The sequence below is a fragment of the Physella acuta genome, unplaced genomic scaffold, assembly GCF_028476545.2.
Source record: "Physella acuta isolate Inbredline_101_S28 unplaced genomic scaffold, ASM2847654v3 ptg002087l, whole genome shotgun sequence".
In the NCBI taxonomy this organism is placed as follows: domain Eukaryota; kingdom Metazoa; phylum Mollusca; class Gastropoda; family Physidae; genus Physella; species Physella acuta.
In genome coordinates, this window is record NW_026733589.1 from 18,654 (window position 1) to 39,914 (window position 21,261).

At 36.8% G+C, this 21,261-nt stretch overlaps 1 protein-coding gene across 2 annotated transcripts; it reads left to right on the forward strand.

Annotated features, from left to right (window-relative positions):
* Positions 1-123: 123 nt before the first annotated feature.
* On the forward strand, positions 124-20,609 carry LOC131932097 (uncharacterized). Of its 2 annotated transcripts, XM_059288982.1 has the most exons (4): positions 124-227; positions 1,457-1,690; positions 2,173-2,277; positions 18,684-20,609. In XM_059288982.1, the coding sequence occupies exons 2-4, from the start codon at positions 1,459-1,461 to the stop codon at positions 19,436-19,438; spliced, it is 1,092 nt and encodes a 363-aa protein (XP_059144965.1). In that variant the 5' UTR covers positions 124-227; positions 1,457-1,458; the 3' UTR covers positions 19,439-20,609. The 2 variants fall into 2 exon arrangements, with proteins under 2 accessions (XP_059144965.1, XP_059144966.1); XM_059288983.1 differs by lacking the exon at positions 2,173-2,277.
* Positions 20,610-21,261: the final 652 nt, after the last annotated feature.

Genomic DNA, 21,261 nt, shown 5'->3' on the forward strand with positions numbered 1-21,261 from the left:
TATAGTTACAATATTTAATTAACTTAAATGCCTTATTCTACATCCACATAGATCTAACTTTTAAAAAAAACCAATGACTACTCCTTTCATAGGGTATTGATATCGCCCGTACTTAAGTAGGTCACCAAGTCGACGTTGTTACTCCAGGCTGAGCATTACCCAAACATTGCGTTTTCTGAACGACGTTGTATTTTCTGGCTCATTGTGTTTTTGCTGTTTTCTAGCAAGTATGTTGTTATATACATTTTTGTTTGTTATTATTATGTTGATATAACTCACAATTTATTTAGTACAGTAGACCTTAAAACTTAAAGAAAGTCTAGATCTAGAGAAGCATGCTGGATGGCATCATCAAAATAGTCGTAGCGCCATCATAGGTCCTTTGCTCAGCTGATCTTGAATGGATGCTGCTCAGTTTATATTTTATTACTAGAATCTATTACTTGTTTAACATTTACCGTGAAGTTAGTCTACTAATTTAGATCTAGATTAGAATCCAGTAATAATAATGTGTATTAGTACTAGATTACTAGATCTAGCTAGTAGCTACTAATGTAATTAATAATTATTAATTTAATTTTTTAATTAGGCCTATCTTTAGGCCTATCTTTATTCTTTAGTTAGGCTAACTAGTAGAATCTAATCTAGCTAGACAGTAGATGTAGATCTAGATCTAGGCCTATACTACTGAATAAGCTTTATATTGCATATAGATAGATCTAGATCTAATTACTAATTATATATAGTTCATAGATCTATATAGATGTCTAGTCTTATAGTGTATGATTATACTGTTTCTTCCAGACTTTTTTCTCCTATATCAATTCTATTTTGTTTTGGGGGGGGGGGGGGGTTAGACTTTCTTGGAAGTGATGCCTGAAAGAAACTCTGTATACTAATATATAATAAAATGTAAGAAGTAACTTTAGTAACTTAATAATAGTATTTAGTAAAGTAATCATTACTAACGTAAACTTTAGTTAAGTATTTTCACTACTAGTTCGTGTTTGTCAGTACTCAGTAGACTAGTATTAGTATTAGATCTCGATCTAGTAATTTAATTTGTTTATGGCCTACTATTTAAATAATTCTAAACAACTTAAACATACTAAGCTTTTTTTTTAAAAAAAAAAAGATCCCTACCACATATTAGGATAGCAGTTGACAAATCGTTAGGTTACTATACGTATCTAGAGGAAAAAACACCCTCAGCAAGTAAGTACATTTTCCATGGAAAAAATGTTTTCAAATAACAAACTTTTCCCCCTAGTCAAGTATAGTATACATGTCACAAGTGCTTAAGCAGTATGAGAAGGGAACTACCCATTTTTAAAATATATAGTTTATTGACACATGGTGTTTATTTAATTATTTTATTTGTTGTATCTTTTTATACATTAAATTATAATGGATTTTATAAAAAAAATTATTTTCTGTGTTACTGTTTGATTTCCAGAAATGTCAAGCAGCAGTGAACTACCACCTACCTCAGGTTCCTCTGGAAGATCAGTTTTTACTGTGTTTGGATTTAATGGGAACAGATACTCCGACATCGATGACTTTGATAATCCTTTAGAAAATGCACCTGATTCAATCAATGCAGCTGAAAATCCCCTGGCTTTGACCAAAAGAGAAAAAGCGTTAAGGAAAAAGTCTGATACTTCTAATCCGATTCTTTCACCTGAGACAGGTAGGTTTGCTAGATATTTTGAACAATTAATTTTTTTGTCCTTGTAAAAGTAACGATGTTTGGGCAATACAGTTAAGTGAGGAGTTCATTCATCTAGAGAAATGTTTTTTTTTTATAGTCAGAGGTTGAAATATATGCACACAAAAAATAGCTCCCAAAACAGTACTAGTTTTATAAGTAGGACTGCTACTTTTTAAATTAAAAAACATTGTAAAGTATTCATTTTAAATAACAAGATCACATAAATTTTTTATTTCTGTAGAAAATGTAGTTGTATTGCATTGCTAGATGCAGAGTAGATGCTGCTACATTTGTTAAAAGGGACAGATACCAAAGAATTTTTTATATAACCAATTGTTTCATGGTTTTGAGAATTTCACATTTTAAATTTCATTCTGAACATCTTTGATGTGACATAAGTTGCCTTGTTAAATTTTTTTGTAATGTGAAACAAAAAAATCTTGTTTACTGTGGCTCACTAGGCAGTATAAACTTTAACTGCTTCTCAACACTGAGTGAGAGGGGTGCTGAGGTGCCCAGCCCCATCTTGGCTGCGTGTTTCGCTGGTGATGTTGTAGGTGGTGATGGTAAGGTTTTAACACTGTAGTTGTCTCTTTCTCTTATCAGCAGTGTAGGGGATGTAGTGACCTGTGTGACCTTTCACTTTTGTTAATCCTTTCACTACACACTTTATGATTAACTACTGCTGGAATGTCAGCTATTTAGTTACTGAACCATTTTGAAATAATGTGTCAATAGCCTTTAATTTTGTGTGTGTTTCCTTGCTCCTAAATGTTTATTAGATTTGTTTAGATACTTTAAGCTAAAATATTAGACACCTGTAGTTTATTTTATTGTGAAAAAATCCAAGCACTTGTATAATTTCTCAAATTTTCCCTTTTATTTGGGCGTTGACAGGTTTTTAAAAATTCGGGGCCCTTCATAAATGACGTCATAGTTTTGATTGTTTTTATCCATCCAGACTCTTTTTAAAAATTTATGTTTTTTAAAACAGCAGTTTACTGAAGTATTTACTAAGTTTGATTGATCAATCAACTTTTGTTTCAATTTACAAAAAAGCAAAATAATGGCTAAACCTAGTTTTTGTCATAATTTTTTTATTGTAAACATCCCCAATCATCACACATTGGCAAAAAAGTCCAACCTACTCACCCTAAGAGTGAGACGTCAATTGTGTACAAACCCTATATCAAAATATACTTAGAAATAATTTTTTACTTTTTAGATAAATTACTCTAGTATCAAAGGGTTTTTCCTCCATCAAGATTAATTAAAGTGCTTTTAAGATTATTAAATTATTAACTGTTAAAACTCAAGTGTTCAAGAGAAAATAGTAACATAATTAAGGTTACAGCTATTGTAAGCTCTTTGATTAATATACAAGAAGATACTTAAAAACATTATTCTTTCGGGAAGGGTGTGGGTCAAAATTTTGCAGTACATTTTTCTTAGGCTCTCTCTGTCTATAGTTTGGTGTAGCATGCCAATAGAAGAAAAGTTACAACCAACTCAATGTCCATGTGTATAAAATAGATACTCACTTTCTAAACGTCTAAGGTATAATCTCAACTTCTACATATTTTTTCAACAAAAAATAAAAACCTATTTATAATAACAAGCTTAAGTGCACTAAAAATATTTTTAGTAAAAGTACTAAAAGTATTGTTTGCTGAAATTTGTCTGAGATTTCAGACCAAAACAGTTCTAAAAAAAGAAAGTTTGCGTTTATAAAAGTTTGCAATATTTGTTTCATTTTCTACTTTTTAGTAATTATGAATAAATTTAGTTTTCAATTAATTTGACTCCACACAGGACCAAAATATTTGCTTTAAAACCATATCGGTATGAAAATGCCAATTATGTCCCAGTTACTAATGTCTTTGGTTTGCTCATTGAATAACCGCTCACCTGAAAATGAGATAGTCTTGTGTTGTGATCTAAAAGTTATGACAAAATGCATTAGTAGAGTCAAAACTGAGTCGCAAGATTTGACCACAAAGCCACCCACCCACAGACATTGTGTTCAAAGTAAAATCTTGTAAGAGAAGGTTGTACTTTTTAACATTAACAATGTAAACAAGTGTTCCTTACTCTAACCTTTTGGTTTTTCACACTAGTTTAATGCCCCTATTGGTTGACTTAAAGCATGCCAATTAATATAATTAAGTTATTACTTATTTTGTCAGAATATAGTGACAATACAAAATACCATTTCTGATGTTCCTTCAACCTTTAATTTATGATAGGCACAAAGTTTAACAAGTCATTAAAAGGTAACCAATATGTAATTTGTAACTCTAATATTGTGTCACTTTAAACGGTTAAAAAAAGTAGATCAAGTTTAAATAAAGAAAATCTGGGGGGGTTTTCTGGTAACATGCCATAAAACTAAAACTGTCTCAAGGCTAGGATTGACGTCACCCATCCACAAAAATACATTGGTAATCGTTAGGCCTACATAGATAGCTCCTAACAAACATATCTATGCATATGTATAGGCCTCCCAAATATAGCTTGGGGCTACTATAACATTAGAAGGAGTAGTGTAGCTAGATTAAAAATATCAACGATAAAAATAAAATTAAACAACAAATAATTTTAAAGGGGTACTGTATGGAATCGTTATTTTAAAAAGGGTTATCGTTCTTGAGCCCGGTTCTCTACCCTAAGGCTAGAGTATACCACTCTCATAGCCTCAATACTAAAAGTGCGCTGGGTCGACCCATAAGGTGAAATGCACTTTTAACATTCACGTAGCCCGTAAAGTTCGCGAGCTTTGTGTTTTAACATTACCATAAGCCTCACATTGTTGTACGGGGTTTCTGTAACAAAACACTGATGGGAGGTGTTACCACCTTCATGCTCTATTTGGGTAAATATTGGCTTTTTATAGATTAGATGTACTTCTATTAGCATTGTATTTCTGGACGATCAGTTTTGTGCATTTTAAAAGATTTAATCTGATACATAAAAAATAATATTATACGTGATATTCAGCGTTTTCATGTTTCACGATGTATATTATTTAATAATTGAATCTGACATTTAAAGCAAATATGATCCTTGGTGTTTAGTGCATTTTAAATGCCATGTTTCACGGTATTAATAGAGGTTTATCAAGGTCTATGCATAGTTTAGGCGGCTGCTAGGGTAAAGCGATTGTCCGTCCTTAAATGATTCTACGCATGTAGGGGTAAAGGGTGTATGTGTGACTTTGCTATCAAGAAATGTTCCGTGTACGCAAATATTTCATTTAAAAAAATCGATAAAACGTGTTAATTGTAGTAGAACTTAGAATTTGAGTTGGGATACACGTAATTTGATGTTGTCCAGAGGGGGGGGGGGGGGGGGGGGAAGAGGAGGGTAAAAATTAGATAAAATAGCAAAGCGTCATTTATGAACGATGTATTTAGCATATTACTTTTTAAAATAAACATTTATTTAGAATAATAGAAGCATATTGGCAGCATTGTCGTGGTTACATGTTATAACTGCCTTTATATGTATGTGACCTAAGGATTGTGTTTTAAACCATTGTATTTTTAGACTGTATTTTGATCTACCTGGTTGTGTTGCCGTTAGCACAGGTGTAATTAACGTCCCGTTGCATCAATCAATGGTCGGTAATTTTTAATTGTACCCACGAAGGTCGTTGTGTTAGAAGACAGTTTGAGAATCCTTGTTGCAACATCTCGGGCCGCACGCAGGGACGTGGTCAGTATAAATAGGAGAAAACTTTGGTTTGGTTTTAATCTGCTACAGGCTTGTGGGCTATAGTGTAGAACCTTGTTCACGATGGAGTGGGTAAGTGAATCTTTCTGTGGCAGTTGGTTGTGTTGTACATGATTTGTTAGCGTACGTTTTTCTAGTCAAGTGAGGTTTTATCATAGTGGAGTGCACCAGTGAATCTTTCTGCTGCAATTGGTTGTGGTATAGATGAGTTGGTGATTTGTTAGGGTACATTGTATTTATTAAAGCGAAACTTAGTCACTATGGAGTGGGTCAGTGAATCTTTCTGCTGCAGTTAGTTGTGGTGCGTTTAGTTAGTGATTTGTTAGCATACGGTGAATACATTTTTCTTAAGTCAAGTGAAACTTAGTCACAATGGCGAATTACTCTGCATATAAGTAGGTTGTGTGGTTTTGTTAGGGTTAGCGATTTATCAAGAGATTTAACTGAAGTCAAGTTAAATTGGGTAGAGTTACCCGAATTATCATAGGGTATTAGGTCGTGCTCCTGATTTTGGGAGGACGGGAGGGAGGTCTGTCGTCCACGGGTGTTGAACTGGCTGATTTACAGCGGAAGACACACATTAATTATATTGTTATCACTCATCCTAATTAATTAGTTACTAAGTTACGCCCATTTGAATTTTTTTTGTTGGAAATCTTAAACTTTGTAATACATTATTTCTTTATGGTGGTGTTCGTATGCAGGCTATAAGATGTTGTTCTCCACTTCTCGCCTGTAATATTTATTATATTTTTAAGCCATTAGATGCGTAGTTTAAAAAAAAAAAAATTCAATCTCCAATATCAAGGCCGGCAACTCGATGTGATTATGCTTCTGTGTTTACCGTGTCTCTGAATAATCGGGGTTCTAAAACGTATGTCTTGACTGACCAACCTCTGTTCTCTAACAATAACGCCAATTGTTTCATGCATTGCCAGAGACATTATCCCCCACTCCGTGAAATATAAAATACAACCCAGCTCGGGTTACCCTCTCGGCACTACCCCCTGGTGTGACGGGCGCCCCAGCCAAGTACCACCAGGTGTAGAGTCTTTTCTACACCCCCCCCCCGTGTAATCTGGTGTGATCACGTGGTGCCGTCACCTGGCCTTGGCGTCAGCACCATTTTTCTCTCGGCCCTAGAACTCGTGGTTAAACCATGCGTGATGATAAGACATTTCAGGACATCACGTGATATTCAGATACTCGATGGAAAAATAAAATGTTTTTTATGACTTACATTTTAGACACGCGTATACAGCATATTTATCAGTTTAAATGAGGTTTTGAAAAAAACGATTGTTCACTTCAGACAATTTATTCATTTATTGGGTTATTTACAAAACGCATACAATATTATTGTTACGTCTCCGTAACATGTTAAGTAAATATAGCAAAATTGGCTAGTTACAATAGCTAATGTAACAATTATTATGCATGCAATTTTAAAACGCTTTTCATCACTGATATACCTACTATGATTCTGTAGTTTCTTATTTCTACTAGACATTTAATTATAGGTAGCTCATAAAACAAAACGAGAGTGTATTTGTAAATTTCCTATCCAGCGAGTACTTCAAAATGTTGTTAGCATTGATTTAGTGTAAGACGCAGATACCTTACTAACCAGGGTAGTAGATAACGGTGAGGCTGTTACAGTACAGGGTAAAAGCTAAACACAGGCTAGACCCACTCCCTTCAAAACGCAGTTGACTGCTCTGATTTTCGGCCACAAACCATGCTTGAGATGTATTTTCCCCCACACTAAACTCTTTTAAAATGTTTTATCTTGCCTTGTTAACAGAGAAGTTGTTCTGTCTGTGCCAGTGACCTCTACAAGATAAAAATGTCATTTTTTTGTTAGTTTGGAAAATTTCCATTACAACAGATTATTCATGAAGTTATGATTACAGCTATCTTATTTACATGAGGTAAAAATGGACCCCAGTACACTACTACCATGTTTGTGACTGAACTGATCAGTCATTGCATGGATTCTATATAGACAGCATCCAATGTTACTGCAAGTACCAGTCTTAAGCCATGCCTATTGTAATTTGCTTTTTGAAATACGTTACAATTAGTTAGCAAAGTTTCCTTTCAAACCTGACGGTCTATGGGGCAAGTGAAGTAGTGTTCACCTGTTTCTGTGACCTCGGCATTTGAAGGGATAGTGTGGTCAGCACACTAACGTAAGTTAGGTACCCATTAGAGCTGGGCGGACTCAGGGACTTTCTATTGACTTGAACCCGTATTCGAAATGGAGACTTTCAGGTTAGCAATCTAGCGCGCTACCGCTAGACCACGCTTAATTAACAGCATCATATGGTGTATTATGTTATAGCATTAGTAGGGCGCGGTCGAGCACACGGCCACACACTTTGGTTTCAGAATTTGTCTCTTATCTTAGGACGAGATCAGCCACAAAACTATCGAGTGTACCTGACTTAGAAGTCTGGGAAAGTAAAGATGGCTAGGCAGAGTGCAGTGGGGAAAATAATACTTTAATATACCGAAGTCACAGATGTACTCTACGCTTAGTGCTGTGTAGACTATAATCCGATTAGAATACTAAAATCTTGTTAAGTATTGCAGCTTTTGTTCAATATTCATGAGAAAAGTACTATTTTCAGATCTGTCGTTCAAATGTTGTGATAATGCTCATGCTCTTTTCATTTTTTTCGTTCTTAATTGTAATGTCGGAAGGGATTTCCTTCAACACAATTAAGTATTACCTGGTAACTGGTCATATAGGCCGTTGACTCCGATTTCAGCCTGCTTTTCTTTCTGGATTTTCTTCATTAGTCTTTGTCCACTCATGAATAAACTACAATGCAGCAGTTGTTTGATTTTGGAGATTTCTCTTCTAGATGGGTTGCTTTCTCCAGCTATTGAGCCTCATATGCACGGGGGTTCAAACTCGGGACTTTGTTTAGTAACCATGAGCTGTACCGGTCCGACCACGCCGACCAGATTCTCCCTGTATTTGATGTTGTATGCTGTGCATTATTAAAGCCTAATACTCGCCTCCGTGACTTTACCTTCGGTACATGGGGTCAGTAACGTCCTTCAGACTCAAGACGGGAAGTCCTTGACATTGGGGTTGGCAATTAGGCGTGTCCGCACAACTTAAACAAAAATTATTTGCCAATCTGCATTGATTGAAACATTGCCAGTAAAGTAAAAAAAAAGTGTTTGATTGGGGTTTAATTAACCCGAGTCACGAGTTTGTCACACTTCCTAATTGACCTCAGTCTAGTTTCAATAGTTTAAATGGGCCTTAGAAATTGACCTGGGCGATCTCTCCCGACTTGCTGATTTGAAAGAAACCTTTCTGTTTGAGTTTCGTGTTGTGTAGGGTGGGGCGCGCGTCATCAGTTGTATTTCGCGTCACGTCAGGTTCATTCAATAAACGTCTCTTCCCCCCTCCCCCACCTACATACTCACACGCCTTTTTTTCCGTCACGTTTTGTATGTTTGTTTACACTTGAAACTTTCCATCTAGGTTTCACTTAAGTCACGTGGGTGATCCTGATGTTACATCATTTCTAATTAACACAGTGTACAAACTTACGTCTATAATTTTGGGTGGCTTTAGTCGTTATATCAGTTTTAAGCAACTAAAAAATACAACCCAGGTCCATTAGAATTGTAACTCAGGTTCACAAACTCTAAGGGCTATAGTTTCAAGTGGTTGATGAATGCCTTTAATTTATTGATTGATAAAGGGCCGACAAATAGGCTTAGCCATCGATCAGGATCAAGGTTCACTAGTAGCTGCTCTTTAATGTGGACGTGTCTCTCTCTGGTTTCCTTACGTTACTAATTTGGATGTGATGTTACGTGTCAGATTTTGTTTAATAATTTCAGATAGAATTTTATAATTATATCTTTAGCTAGTTACATTGTTATAACCAGCAGGCAAAGCTAAAATATAAAGCTACCCCCCCCCCCCCCGCACCATCACTAGGTGAGGCTCATTGGCCACACCAACCACTGTGGTCAGCGTGTATTCCCTGGCCTGTCCACACCCTGACCATCTTATTGGCCTTGAACTTTTAACAGTGGCTCGTTACATTGCCCGTATCTAACAGCCTAATTCCTATTCTCTGTCATTTCTACGTCGCATTGGATACGCCTATCTTTAGCAAACACCTAGCATGTCATTTCTACATCGCATTGGATACGCCTATCTTTAGCAAACACCTAGCATGTCATTTCTACATCGCATTGGATACGCCTATCTTTAGCAAACACCTAGCATGTCATTTCTACATCGCATTGGATACGCCTATCTTTAGCAAACACCTAGCATGTCATTTCTACATCGCATTGGATACGCCTATCTTTAGCAAACACCTAGCATGTCATTTCACTAGTTTAATTAGATAACGTTACACAAAACCCACGCATAATGACAAGCAGCTCATTATTATTATTATTAATTTTTACTAATTCCAAACTGCTCATTCCATGCATAATAACAACTAACAAATTATTCGTGTTACTTCCTGCTATATCAGCAGTTTTATAACATTTGAGGTAGGCAGCCCTGTAACATTCAACACCTACTTAACAAGTAATATATTTAAGACTGACATGAAGATTGAACCTATCAAATTTAGTAACGTCAATACCCTGGTCATTCGACCCCCCCCCCCCCTCACCTTGTCAATCGACACAGTTGGTTAGAATGAAAATGACTACCAGTACCAGAAAAATGTTGGCAGTTTCTTAACATAGAAAATATATTTTTGGTGCTGATAATTTATGTCCCTGTAGGGTTAAGACTGGTGGTGGCGTTTTATTACAGCCAACAGCTGTACAGTAGAGTATTGCTTACGTAATTTTTGTAGTGTTTAATATTCATGGAAGGTGTAGACGTGTGTACATTAAAATATTGCGCAGTGGTTTAGTTAAGTATCGGTGGTTTGTTATTGAGTTTCTGTTGTGTGAGCTAGATACAGATACAGTGAAGAATGTCTTTTAACGAGCTAGTCATGATAAAAAAAAAGTATTCACATATAGTTTATTTTTAAATAGTTAATTAGGACTTAGAAACCGTGCGGTACTTCCCCCCCCCCCTCAACTCCCTGGAGATGTGCCTGATAGAAACACTTACAGATATTAATTTTATAGTTCCTACATACTTGTAAATGCTAGTTTTTGTAATTACTACAAGATGGGATAGTTTAATTTTCAAATGTTAGTTTTTATATTTTCCATTGGTTTTTAGTTTTATGATTGCTACAGTCTTTCAAATGTTAGTTTTATATTTCAAACAGGCTTCCAAATGTTAGTTTTGGATCTTTCAGACATAAAATTCCTACATCCTGGGACAAAACTGGTACATTGTCGCTCTAGTTCATGCTGACACTAGCATAAGGGTCTTGGCAGTGTCTTGCATTGTCCGCCAAATGTCGGTGATAACAACTTGTTATTTTACTGCCGCCTTTAGTCCTGTGTCCTATAAGGGACCCCCGCTTCAAGGTTATCTTACCACAAGTCAGCTGTATCTTTATACTCATGGTTGATCGACTGCACGCTTCAGTGGTTGTCCGACTTTTTATGTTACTTGCTGTCTTTAGTAATTAATTTTATTAAATACTCTTAATAACTATGGACTAATTAGTATATGTCGTGGTAACGATAGTTTAATAGTTAGTGTTAGGTTTAGAATTATGATTGTAGTTGGATTTTTGTCCGACTTTTTATGTTACTTGCTACCTTTAATAATCAATTTAATTAAATGCTCCTAATGACTGTGGACTAATTAGTATATCGAGTGTCGTGGTAATGATAGTTTATCAGTTAGGGTTAGTATTATGATTGTAGTTGAATCTTTGGGAAAGAGTTAAGTTCAGTTATCTATCATTTGGTGCAAGGGTTTGGGTTGTAGGCCTACTAAAGGTTAAAACTGGAGCTTAAGGTTAGGTCAAGGTTTGAACTACATACGATCGTAAATTAAAGAATATCCGGGTACGGCAAATCAACAACCATTACTTGGCCTCAAAAAACTACCAACATTCTTCATCATACTTTTTAAAAAAAACCAACCTTCTATGCGTATAATTTGATGTTGAGTTTCATTATCACATGTCATACAGGTATATGCTTGTTTTAAAACAATGTAATACGGAATGTATACTAGATCTATTGTTAGTATATGAATGTACGTAATTATTAATGTGCCAGCATTCCACACCCCACTTTGTACCCTCGACCTCTTGGCTAACGATTCCCCCACCACCACACCACCCCGTCCTTCAACCACTTCACCGGGTTCTCTGTTCTGTAATTAAAAAAAATAAAGCCGTTGCGCTGGTTGTGTCGACACCTAACCAGCATGTCTGATAAACACACCAATGTCAAGGACGGAGAAAGAAACAGCTGATACAGTTGTAGGAAAAGCTTTCGAGAACAATTTACTGCGGGCCTGTGTTAGCAAATATAGGGCTGACATTAGGAAGTGCGCCAAACTTTATTATGGGACTACGGTTACATGAAAAACATACATGCTAGGGACATATGTGATACGAAAGGGGGGGGGGGGGTAAAAATTGAACGTTATTTTAAGATCATTTTAGACCCCTAATAGACTGACCGCTTTGCAGACATAGGGCTATAACGAAGTGGTACATAATCGCCTTAGGTAGTCCATACGTGTCACATAACAGATTTTGTTCTGTTCCCCCCCCCCCCCCCCCCCCCCCACATCTATTACAATTATTGCACGTCATCACAAAAACCACCACATCCTGCCCTCCTAAAATTAGTCACCATGTCCTCCTTTCTCCCGCAAAAAAAAAAAAACAATAAAAAAAAAAAAACCTGAAATAGATTACATCGTTTTCATTAGTTTTGTTAGTAATTAAAATTACCAGTACTTAATCACCTTTGTTACCCCCCCCCCCCCCTCGGGTCGTTGCACACTGTCACAAAAATCTGACCACCCCCATCCCTGTCTACATACACGTGAGGTTAATTATTTCTCACACCAAACTTCAACACCACTTCGGGATGATATACATCCCGTTATTATAGTAATATCAGCATCCTGTTGCCATCAGTATCAAGATAATCAATACCAGCAGGATCTAACCGGAGAATTCTCACCCTGGTGGCTTCCCCTTGCTCCACATACAGAACACGTCACTCGTCTACATACCAGCACACATCACCGCTCACCCACCTACAGAATATTCTAGAAAATAGTGTAGTGTTTGTCTGCTTTAGTGTCACGTAGTCTTGTTGTCTTATATCGATTTATGTTCCATTTTAGTTGTACACAACAGCCTAGTATCGATTGATTGTTTTCTAGATGTAAAATACGTGGAGTTGGGAGAGATCGCGGACCTTGAGTTGTTTATGCCAAGAGACGCCCGGTTAAGTAGGTCAAGGGTGAAAGGTAGAACATGTAGCGATTGGTCCATTTCGGAGGCGTGTCTGTCATGAGCTATTTTTAGCCACAGTACGTCGCAGTAAACTTGTTGAAGGGGTTTATTCGGTGAACAATTTGCCAAGGTGGGTTAATTAGAGAAATCGGTCCTGTAATAAGGTGTTTACATAGAGTTAATGTAACTAATCAGCTGTACTGACCCAGATTTGTCTGATCTGGTTAAAAAAAATAAAAACTTAGACTTGTAGCTAAATTTTACGCGGCCACTATGTCGAAAGTGTTAGGTAGATCTAGATAGGTGTTGCTGTTGGTAGATTATAATCAGTCCTTTAAACTGGAGAATCCTATGTGGCTCGTCAAGATGTCAAAGTAATCACAAACAATATAGGCCCTATGCAGTTTGTTGTTTTAGGTGCTTCTTTGTTAGCCAGATAGATGCTTCATATAAAGCTAGACTCGGCTATTTTTTGATAAAGGAACGCTAAACTCTACTCCAACGAATACATGGGTACGGCTAACCAACAATTAACTAAACTTGATTTCTACATGAAGATAGTTAAATAAAAGCTAAACCAGGATAAATCTATCTGTATCAGCCTTCAATTTATTCCCGATATAACGAGACAACCAATGTACGATGTTTCTAAACTAAACAGATATTTTCCTTTTGTATGTTTACAATGATCAGGATATAGCCATATCAAACCAAATGTCATTCGCAATCCTCCTACCAGCTAGGTATCTTTTGTTGAGGTCCCTACCCCTGCCGACACCCCTTCTATAGAAATCAGGTTGAACCAGGATCAGGCCATATGAAAGGCTTGCCACAGTCTGTCATATTTTCACTTACTCTTGGCTTATAACTACGACAGATTTATTAATAGATTATTGCCACATTCACTAATGAATAACAAATCGGATTAGCGAAACTATATTTAAACCATAAAAATTGAAAATAATGAGCTTTTAATCCAACTAGTTCCTTCTTGTAGTGAAGTGATCAGTGCCTAAACTGTTACATTCATACTGAGGCCGATCTAACCGGCCTTCTCCATAATGCTTCATTTCTTCGTCTTTACAGTCAAGCACAAGCTAAAGACCCCCTTCCTTAGTGTTGGCTTGGGTCTAACGTGGCTGTGCAACGTGATCTCTGACTAGAATTGGGTATTTCAGTCCTTTAGATGTTGATGTTTTTCAAATAGAGCGGTGTCCTATCCTAGCTTTTTGGAGCCTTCACCTTGTATGCATAGACCTAGTAGAACTAAGCTTTAGAGGGGCCCGAGCTCAAATATTTTCGGGGCCCCCCATACTGTATACAGAGATCTAGTAGAACTAAGCTTTAGAGGGGCCCTAGATTAAATATTTTAAGGGCCCTTACAATGTATCAATAGACCTAGTAGAACTAAGCTTTAGGGGGGCCCTAGCTCAAATATTTTGGGGGCCCCCATACTGTATACATAGACCTAGTAGAACTAAGCTTTAGAAGGGCCCAAACTTAGATATTTTGGGGGCCCCTATTTATTAGGGTTGTGCTTGAACGAGGCCCCTGGTCCAAATATTTATGCGGGGCCTTTCTCTGGATGTATAGAACAGGTGGTTAGAAAGTGAAGCGTGCTATCAGTTTAGATGAGAAAATGTTCGGGTCCTTTCGTCCTGGGTCCAGTACTTACAAAATATTCAAGTCCTGCTTCATCCGTTGATATGTATAGCCATGTTAAAAATGGTTTTATATTAGCCATGTTAAAAATAGTTTACCGGTTACCGGCTGTGATGAACCCACGTGTAAGAGCAGCTGTTTGAAAACACAGCTATAAATAGATATAACCGGCTCTATAGGATTGACGCAATCGATGCGTTGACTGGATTGATGTCACTCGGTAAACATTTCGTTGTAGAAATGTTCACATCAATAACTCCCACACACGGGTGGTTTTTTAATTTCTTTTTTTTTTATTTTATTTTTATAAACATCCGGGTATCAGTCGGTCATAGTCATAGCATCTTTCTATCCGGGTATCAGCCGGTGGTTTAGCGGTAGAGAGCTAGACTGCTAACCCGAGAGTTCGAACCCGGGTTCAAATCAGTGGAACGTCCCGAGTCCACTCAGCTCTGATGGGTACCTAACTTACGTTAGGGAAACAAAGACGGCTGGGCATAGTGCTGACCACACTATTCCTTCATATGCCGAGGTCTCTGAAACAGACGAACTCTACTTCATCTGCCTCATGTGTCTTGGGCACGAACGGGAATGGATGATGGTACAAATACCTGGGTTCGGCTAATCAATAACGACCGAATAAAATTGTTTTTTTTTTTTTGTCATATAGGTTAATCCTTTTCAAACACCGACCCTTTCACACAACAGTCCAAAATGTTCTCATTCGTAGAACTTTGTTGTTGTCAGCTTCAGAGCGATTAAGTTATGTAACTACAATTTTGCCTTAGCCTAAATTTCTTGTTTTGCTAAAGTTGTAATGTAACCACAATTCTGCCTTTAGCCTAAATTTCTTGTTTTGCTAAAGCTGTTATGTAACTACAATTCTGCCTTCAGCCTAAATTTGTTGTTTTTCTACACCTCTACCGGGAAACTCCGTGTACCGTATCCGGGACACCGATTGACGTCACACCAATCCCCTCAGCCAATAAGAAAAAAGTGACTAATTTATCTAACAATCTATTGGTTGCGCCGTATCACGAGGTGGGAGACACCGCTATTATTTTTAATTTCGGTCACACTCAAGTGAGAGGTGAAGTGATAAAACCAGCACACAGCCCAGCTGACTGTTCATTCGACCGGGTTTTTGTGCAACTGTTGAGGGAATTTAATATTTTTTAACACTGTTAACACTTGGAACTTAGTGCAGATCAGTGGTAATGCTGGCAAATGAAAATATTTAAAATGCCGTTGTTGTCGCATCAAGAAAATTTCAACTCAGCCATTCAGTCTTCTCTACTCGCTTCCATAGTTATAGGTAGGTTTTTAAAATATTTACTTGATTATTTTTTTACTGGTCAGCTCTGTTATTTAAATAAAATGTGCTATTTGGTTAGACGTACAGCACTGCTCAGGAATTGTGATACTTTCTGTTACTTGATAGATCTTTAATATACCATGGAAAATGAAGTGATTACGGGGGCCTAATCAGTGAGATCTAGGTCTAGTAATGAACGTAGCTACCAGTCCAATTTGGATTTCCGTATCAGGCAATTTAACAGGCCACAGTGGCCACTACACTGCCCTTCCATACATTATAGTAACACTGAAATGTTGTATCTTTTCAAACACTAATTTAATTGATGAAGAACATTTTAAAAAAAAATAAGTAAAGGTGAATTACTTGTATTTTATACATACGGTGAAATATTTTGAACTCTCTGTTAAATGAATTGTTGTTAAATGAATTGATGTTAAATTGTGTATTCCTCGTCTCCTGGCTAAAACATAGTAAACACTATAGTCATATTTATAATGTAGATCTATATCTTGACGTTACCCTCCACCCCTACACGTTTTGCTTCTAGTATTTTTTAACGTTTCAGCCCACCCCAACCCTAGTTGAAAAAATAAATTGGATACAGGGAAGGGACGGTAATGTCACGAGAGCCCAACCGGCTTACCTCCCTGTCTGATAGCATCAAGGCTGGGTGTAATTATGGACTAGTGGGGGATCAAACGGTATTTGACCCGGGGGCTCGGTGGTATTCGACAGTCCTACCACTAATGTACACCCCCTCTCCCATACCTCACGAGGCGAATCACGCCTGTCCCTTAATTGTTCTGTCCTTGAACTTGGGTAGAGTTATCCTTGAATTTGCTTTTCGTCCCCCCATTCTTCTCTCTCCTACATTTCGGTTAATCTCAGTTCATGCACAATTTTTTTCTCCTGCCCTAAAACTGCGACTGACTTTAAATTGGGCTTATCCTTAAATTTATCTTCATACCTTAATTTCGTGGTATCCTTACAAACAGTGTTTCTTTCAGACATTTTTCTTGTTGATCTAAAATTTCCGGGGGAGGGACGGACGCTGGATTAGTAATTATTTTGTAACATTCTATTTGGGGATTGTCTCCCACCCCCCTGGAAGAGATACCTGAAATAAAATCTGCTGACAAATCAGTCTTTATCCTTTGATATTTTTTTATCTTTGAAAGTCTTCTTCGTTTTTAATTGTAATATTGAATTTAATTGTAATATTGAAGTGGGTTACCTTTGAACAAAGCAGCAGTTGTCGGCCCTAAACATCACAGAGATAAGTCGCCCCAACAAGTGTAGGCTACATTCTCTCAGTGATTTGCCGCGTGACCCGGGTACATTGTTCTTATCCACGAGTGACCCACATTTGCCTGGGGTCACTTTGTTAGTGTTCCCATTATTCGCGTCTCACCCTCATGCTGTCCATCTGCCACCCTCGGGGTCTCATTAAACTTCCGTCCACGCCAGCGTTAAAAAAAAAAAAAACCCTCACCCCGGGGTTGCTTGGACCTTTCTTTGCATAACAGGCGATTTTCACTGATGCATAGCTCGGCCATGGTGCTCTGTTGTTAGGAATAAGATATTTATAGCACCGGCGTTCTGATTGGTTAAAAAGTGACCAAAGCAGCCACAGGACCACGCCCTTCCCACGGTCCACTCACGTGATGATGCAATGAATGTGTGGCGGTAGTGTCTTGACCCTTGACTCTGGTAGTGGCGGACCTTTTTTTTGTTAAGACACACTGGGCTCAGTCCTAGACTAAACATAGTCCAAGACGTTTGTCTGGAAGACGATTTATAAGGTTTGATTTTTTAAAGACAACTTTTATTTTTTTTCTCTCATAAGAACAGCGAGATCTTGTGTTTAAAAAAAAAATTAGTACTACTAGATCTAGTACTAGATCTAATCTAGATCAAGTGATGGTCAAGAGTTGTATTAGACATGGTGCTTTATGATAGCCTGTTTTGACGAATATTAATATATGTCCTCTTGGTACTCATCATTCGTTTATTTAAATTGTTTTATAAATATTAGTTTATAATCCACAGCTAGTTTTGTTATGATGTCATATAATATATGATATATTAGTTACTAAGCCTGCTAGATCTACTTGTTTTTGCTTTCATACCAATAAAATAGGCCCTAGGTCTTATCAATTATACAGACATTTATTAAACAAATGTTAAGACCAACTAATCCCCTAGACAAATAACTATTCCAAAAAGTATCCGTAGCATTAAATGTTTATAGTGGAATATAAAATTAGAAAAACACAATTCAAATGAGCACCTAAGTAGGTCAACATCCTCTGTAGAGTTAGATAACCAGCTTGTTGTGTTGACTGTTGACTGTAGCTTGCATCATCCACATTAGTTCTAGCCCACCCCAGCTGTTTCTTATAAATAAATAATATGGATTAACCAGCACATCTTTACAGTAGCTTACCATCATATTGTTATATGTGCCATATGGTGAAATTTTTTTTTCACATTTTAAATCCGTTTCTCCCACACTTTTAGCAGACTTTATTATATTTTTCCTATTTTACATGTTGTATTTGTGTATGGGTTTTCTGCACCTTTATACAATTGTGTTGTTGAAATTTAAAAAAATTTAAGTAAATGCTACTTAATGTAGCTCTTGCTTATTAAAAAATTGTGTATTTATTACAGTGATTGCAAAATACTTTTAAAATGTTTCATAAACTTTATTAAATGTTAATTTTAATAGTAAGAATTAAGTTTGATTTTGTAATCCATTAAAAATGTTTTTCCTCTCTTTACATTATCCTGCTAGCAAGGTAACCTATTGTTATTATTCTCCAATTAAAAAAATTCCTAACTCAATGTTTTTTCTCATCATCAGCTCGTAAGATGCGCTTGAATTTGTCAGACAACTCCAGATTAGTTCTTCAGTCCCTGGCACAGCAAGCCAAGCCAGCCCCAGAGCAACACCAGCAGTCACATGACAAGCACCACGCCTACGCCCGCCGCTACTCCAACCCCCAGGGTGACCCAGTGGAAGACACCTTTGACACCGAGGTCCTGCACAAGTTCAACAACACCGTCTGCACCTCCTCCAAACTTTTACTGACCAATCACAACGCCGGCCGCAACTTTTACAGTAATTTCGTTACCTACAGCAAAGACGATTCACTCGCCGCCGCATCCAACAACCAATCGGAAACAAGCGACACCGGGTTTTCACAACGTGGTCTGTCCAGACGCCAGTCAACTCCTAATCTCATTGGGCTGGGGTCAGTCCAAACCCTGAGCCAGAGCAAAAGTTTTTGTCTGAGTAACTCAGAGTCCAGCGTAGATCCCGACCACCACACTGGTATCCTGACCAGCTACCTCGGCAGACAGCAAGCCCAGACCATGTCCATAACCCAACACACAGACAGTGAGATGAAGGTGGCCGACACCTCGGCTGGCAACCCGTCAGCCCCACTGTACACCACCTCAGACATGGCTGACAATATACACAAGAAAACCGGTTCAGGGTTCAGTCTCCTCACCCACACTCGCAGGTTCGGAGCCTGGTTGAGCAAAGCCACAGACGGAGAGAAGCTGGATGTCACTAAGAAAGATTTGAATATACTAGCACCTAATTCTTTCTAAATGTTTTATTTTTCTCGCCTAAATCTCAAGTCAGTGCTACTAGCTAAACCTTCTGTCGTAGTAGTCTTTGTATATATCTGAATGTTTTAAAAACGTCCTGCTTCTATTTCTAACTCAAAAGTCATAATGTTTTATCATTTTCAAATAATTGTATTTAAAAAAAAAAAGAAATTTTACAATATATTTTTTTTTTTGTAAAAGATTTCTTTGGTCATATCCATTATCATTAAGTTTCATATTATTCATGTAATTATTTGAACATAGGGCAAAGACTAGCTAGTAGTGCTGTAATAAGTCAGTGCTGGTTTGGAGTCTCTACTCCACTCAGTGCTCTTGTATTTTATTTGTAAACTGAGAGACATTTTAAACTGCTGGTCACTGTACTAGCATATTATCCCTTCACCTGCCACAGAAACAGATGAACTCTACTTGATCTGTTTTTTTTTTAACTCACATGTGTATTTACTTTCTCGTTTAAATTGAATATTGTACTTTTGTAAATGTTAAGAAATGTACCTCTTGGACTTAAAGATTGAATACATTTTTATTTGTGCAAATAAAAAAAGTAACAGATATTGTTTAAAGATTAACTAACATGTTACTTGTGTAAATATAAAATTAACAAGTTGCCCAGTAATGTAACGTATGTTTCACCAATAATAACGTAACACTAGTCTTGTATTATCTGACTATTGTTACTTCTTTTATTTTGTTGTTCTAAACTTGTTTTCAATGTACCGGTAACTATGATAAATCTAGATACAAAAGTTTATTTTCTAACTTGATGATTTATCTAGCTTAAGGTTGTGCATTTTGTAAGTAGTACTGTACAGTTAACCCCCCTTAAAAGACACACACATTGCATAGATTAATTCAAAATTACATTCTAATATTTTGTACAAGTCTTTCACACATTGATTGAGAAATTCAGTCATTCAGATTTTGATGTATATTTGTATTGTGGTACAGAATTGATCATTGAATTAGATTTGAGGTCTTTGTTCAGCAAATACTTCACATGTACGTAGCTAGTCTGTTGTGGTAGGTTACCATGAATGTAATTTACTTTGACAATGTACAGCCCAATGTGGTTGGTATGTTGTTGTGATTTTTTAATGCATGCTGTATGTCAAATGATTTTATTGAAAGGTTATTAAAATTGTTTTAATTATTTTGATTGGTTATGGAGGTTTGTGTTGCAAGTGTGTTGTTGGCTGGTTATTAAGTTTGCATTTTTTAAAATCTGGCTAGTTAATACAATAGTTTGAGAACAGGAACTTGTTGAAGGCAAGCAGATATAAAGTTAAAAAAATGATAATTTCATAGTCGTTAAAACATTTTCTAAAAATAGTATAATAAACCCAATAGAGTCTTGCATTCAAATCAAGGTTCAAGTCATTAGAATGTCCATGAGTCTATTGAGCTCTGATGAGTACTTAACTCAACTTAGGATAAGTCAAGAAGAAAGAAAATATTTTGAAAATTCAGGAGCTAGCTTAGCTTTACATGCAGAGCTAAAGCTTTGTAATGTCATTCACAGCGCATTTAGTGAGTAAAATATTTGTTCAAACCAGAGGCCCATGAAGCAGGTGAAGTAGAGCATCTGTTTATCTGACCACAGCATTCATTATATTATACTGACCACAGCATTCATTATATTATACTGACCACAGCATTCATTATATTATACTGACCACAGCATTCATTATATTATACTGACCACAGCATTCATTATATTATACTGACCACAGCATTCATTATATTATACTGACCACAGCATTCATTATATTATACTGACCACAGCATTCATTATATTATACTGA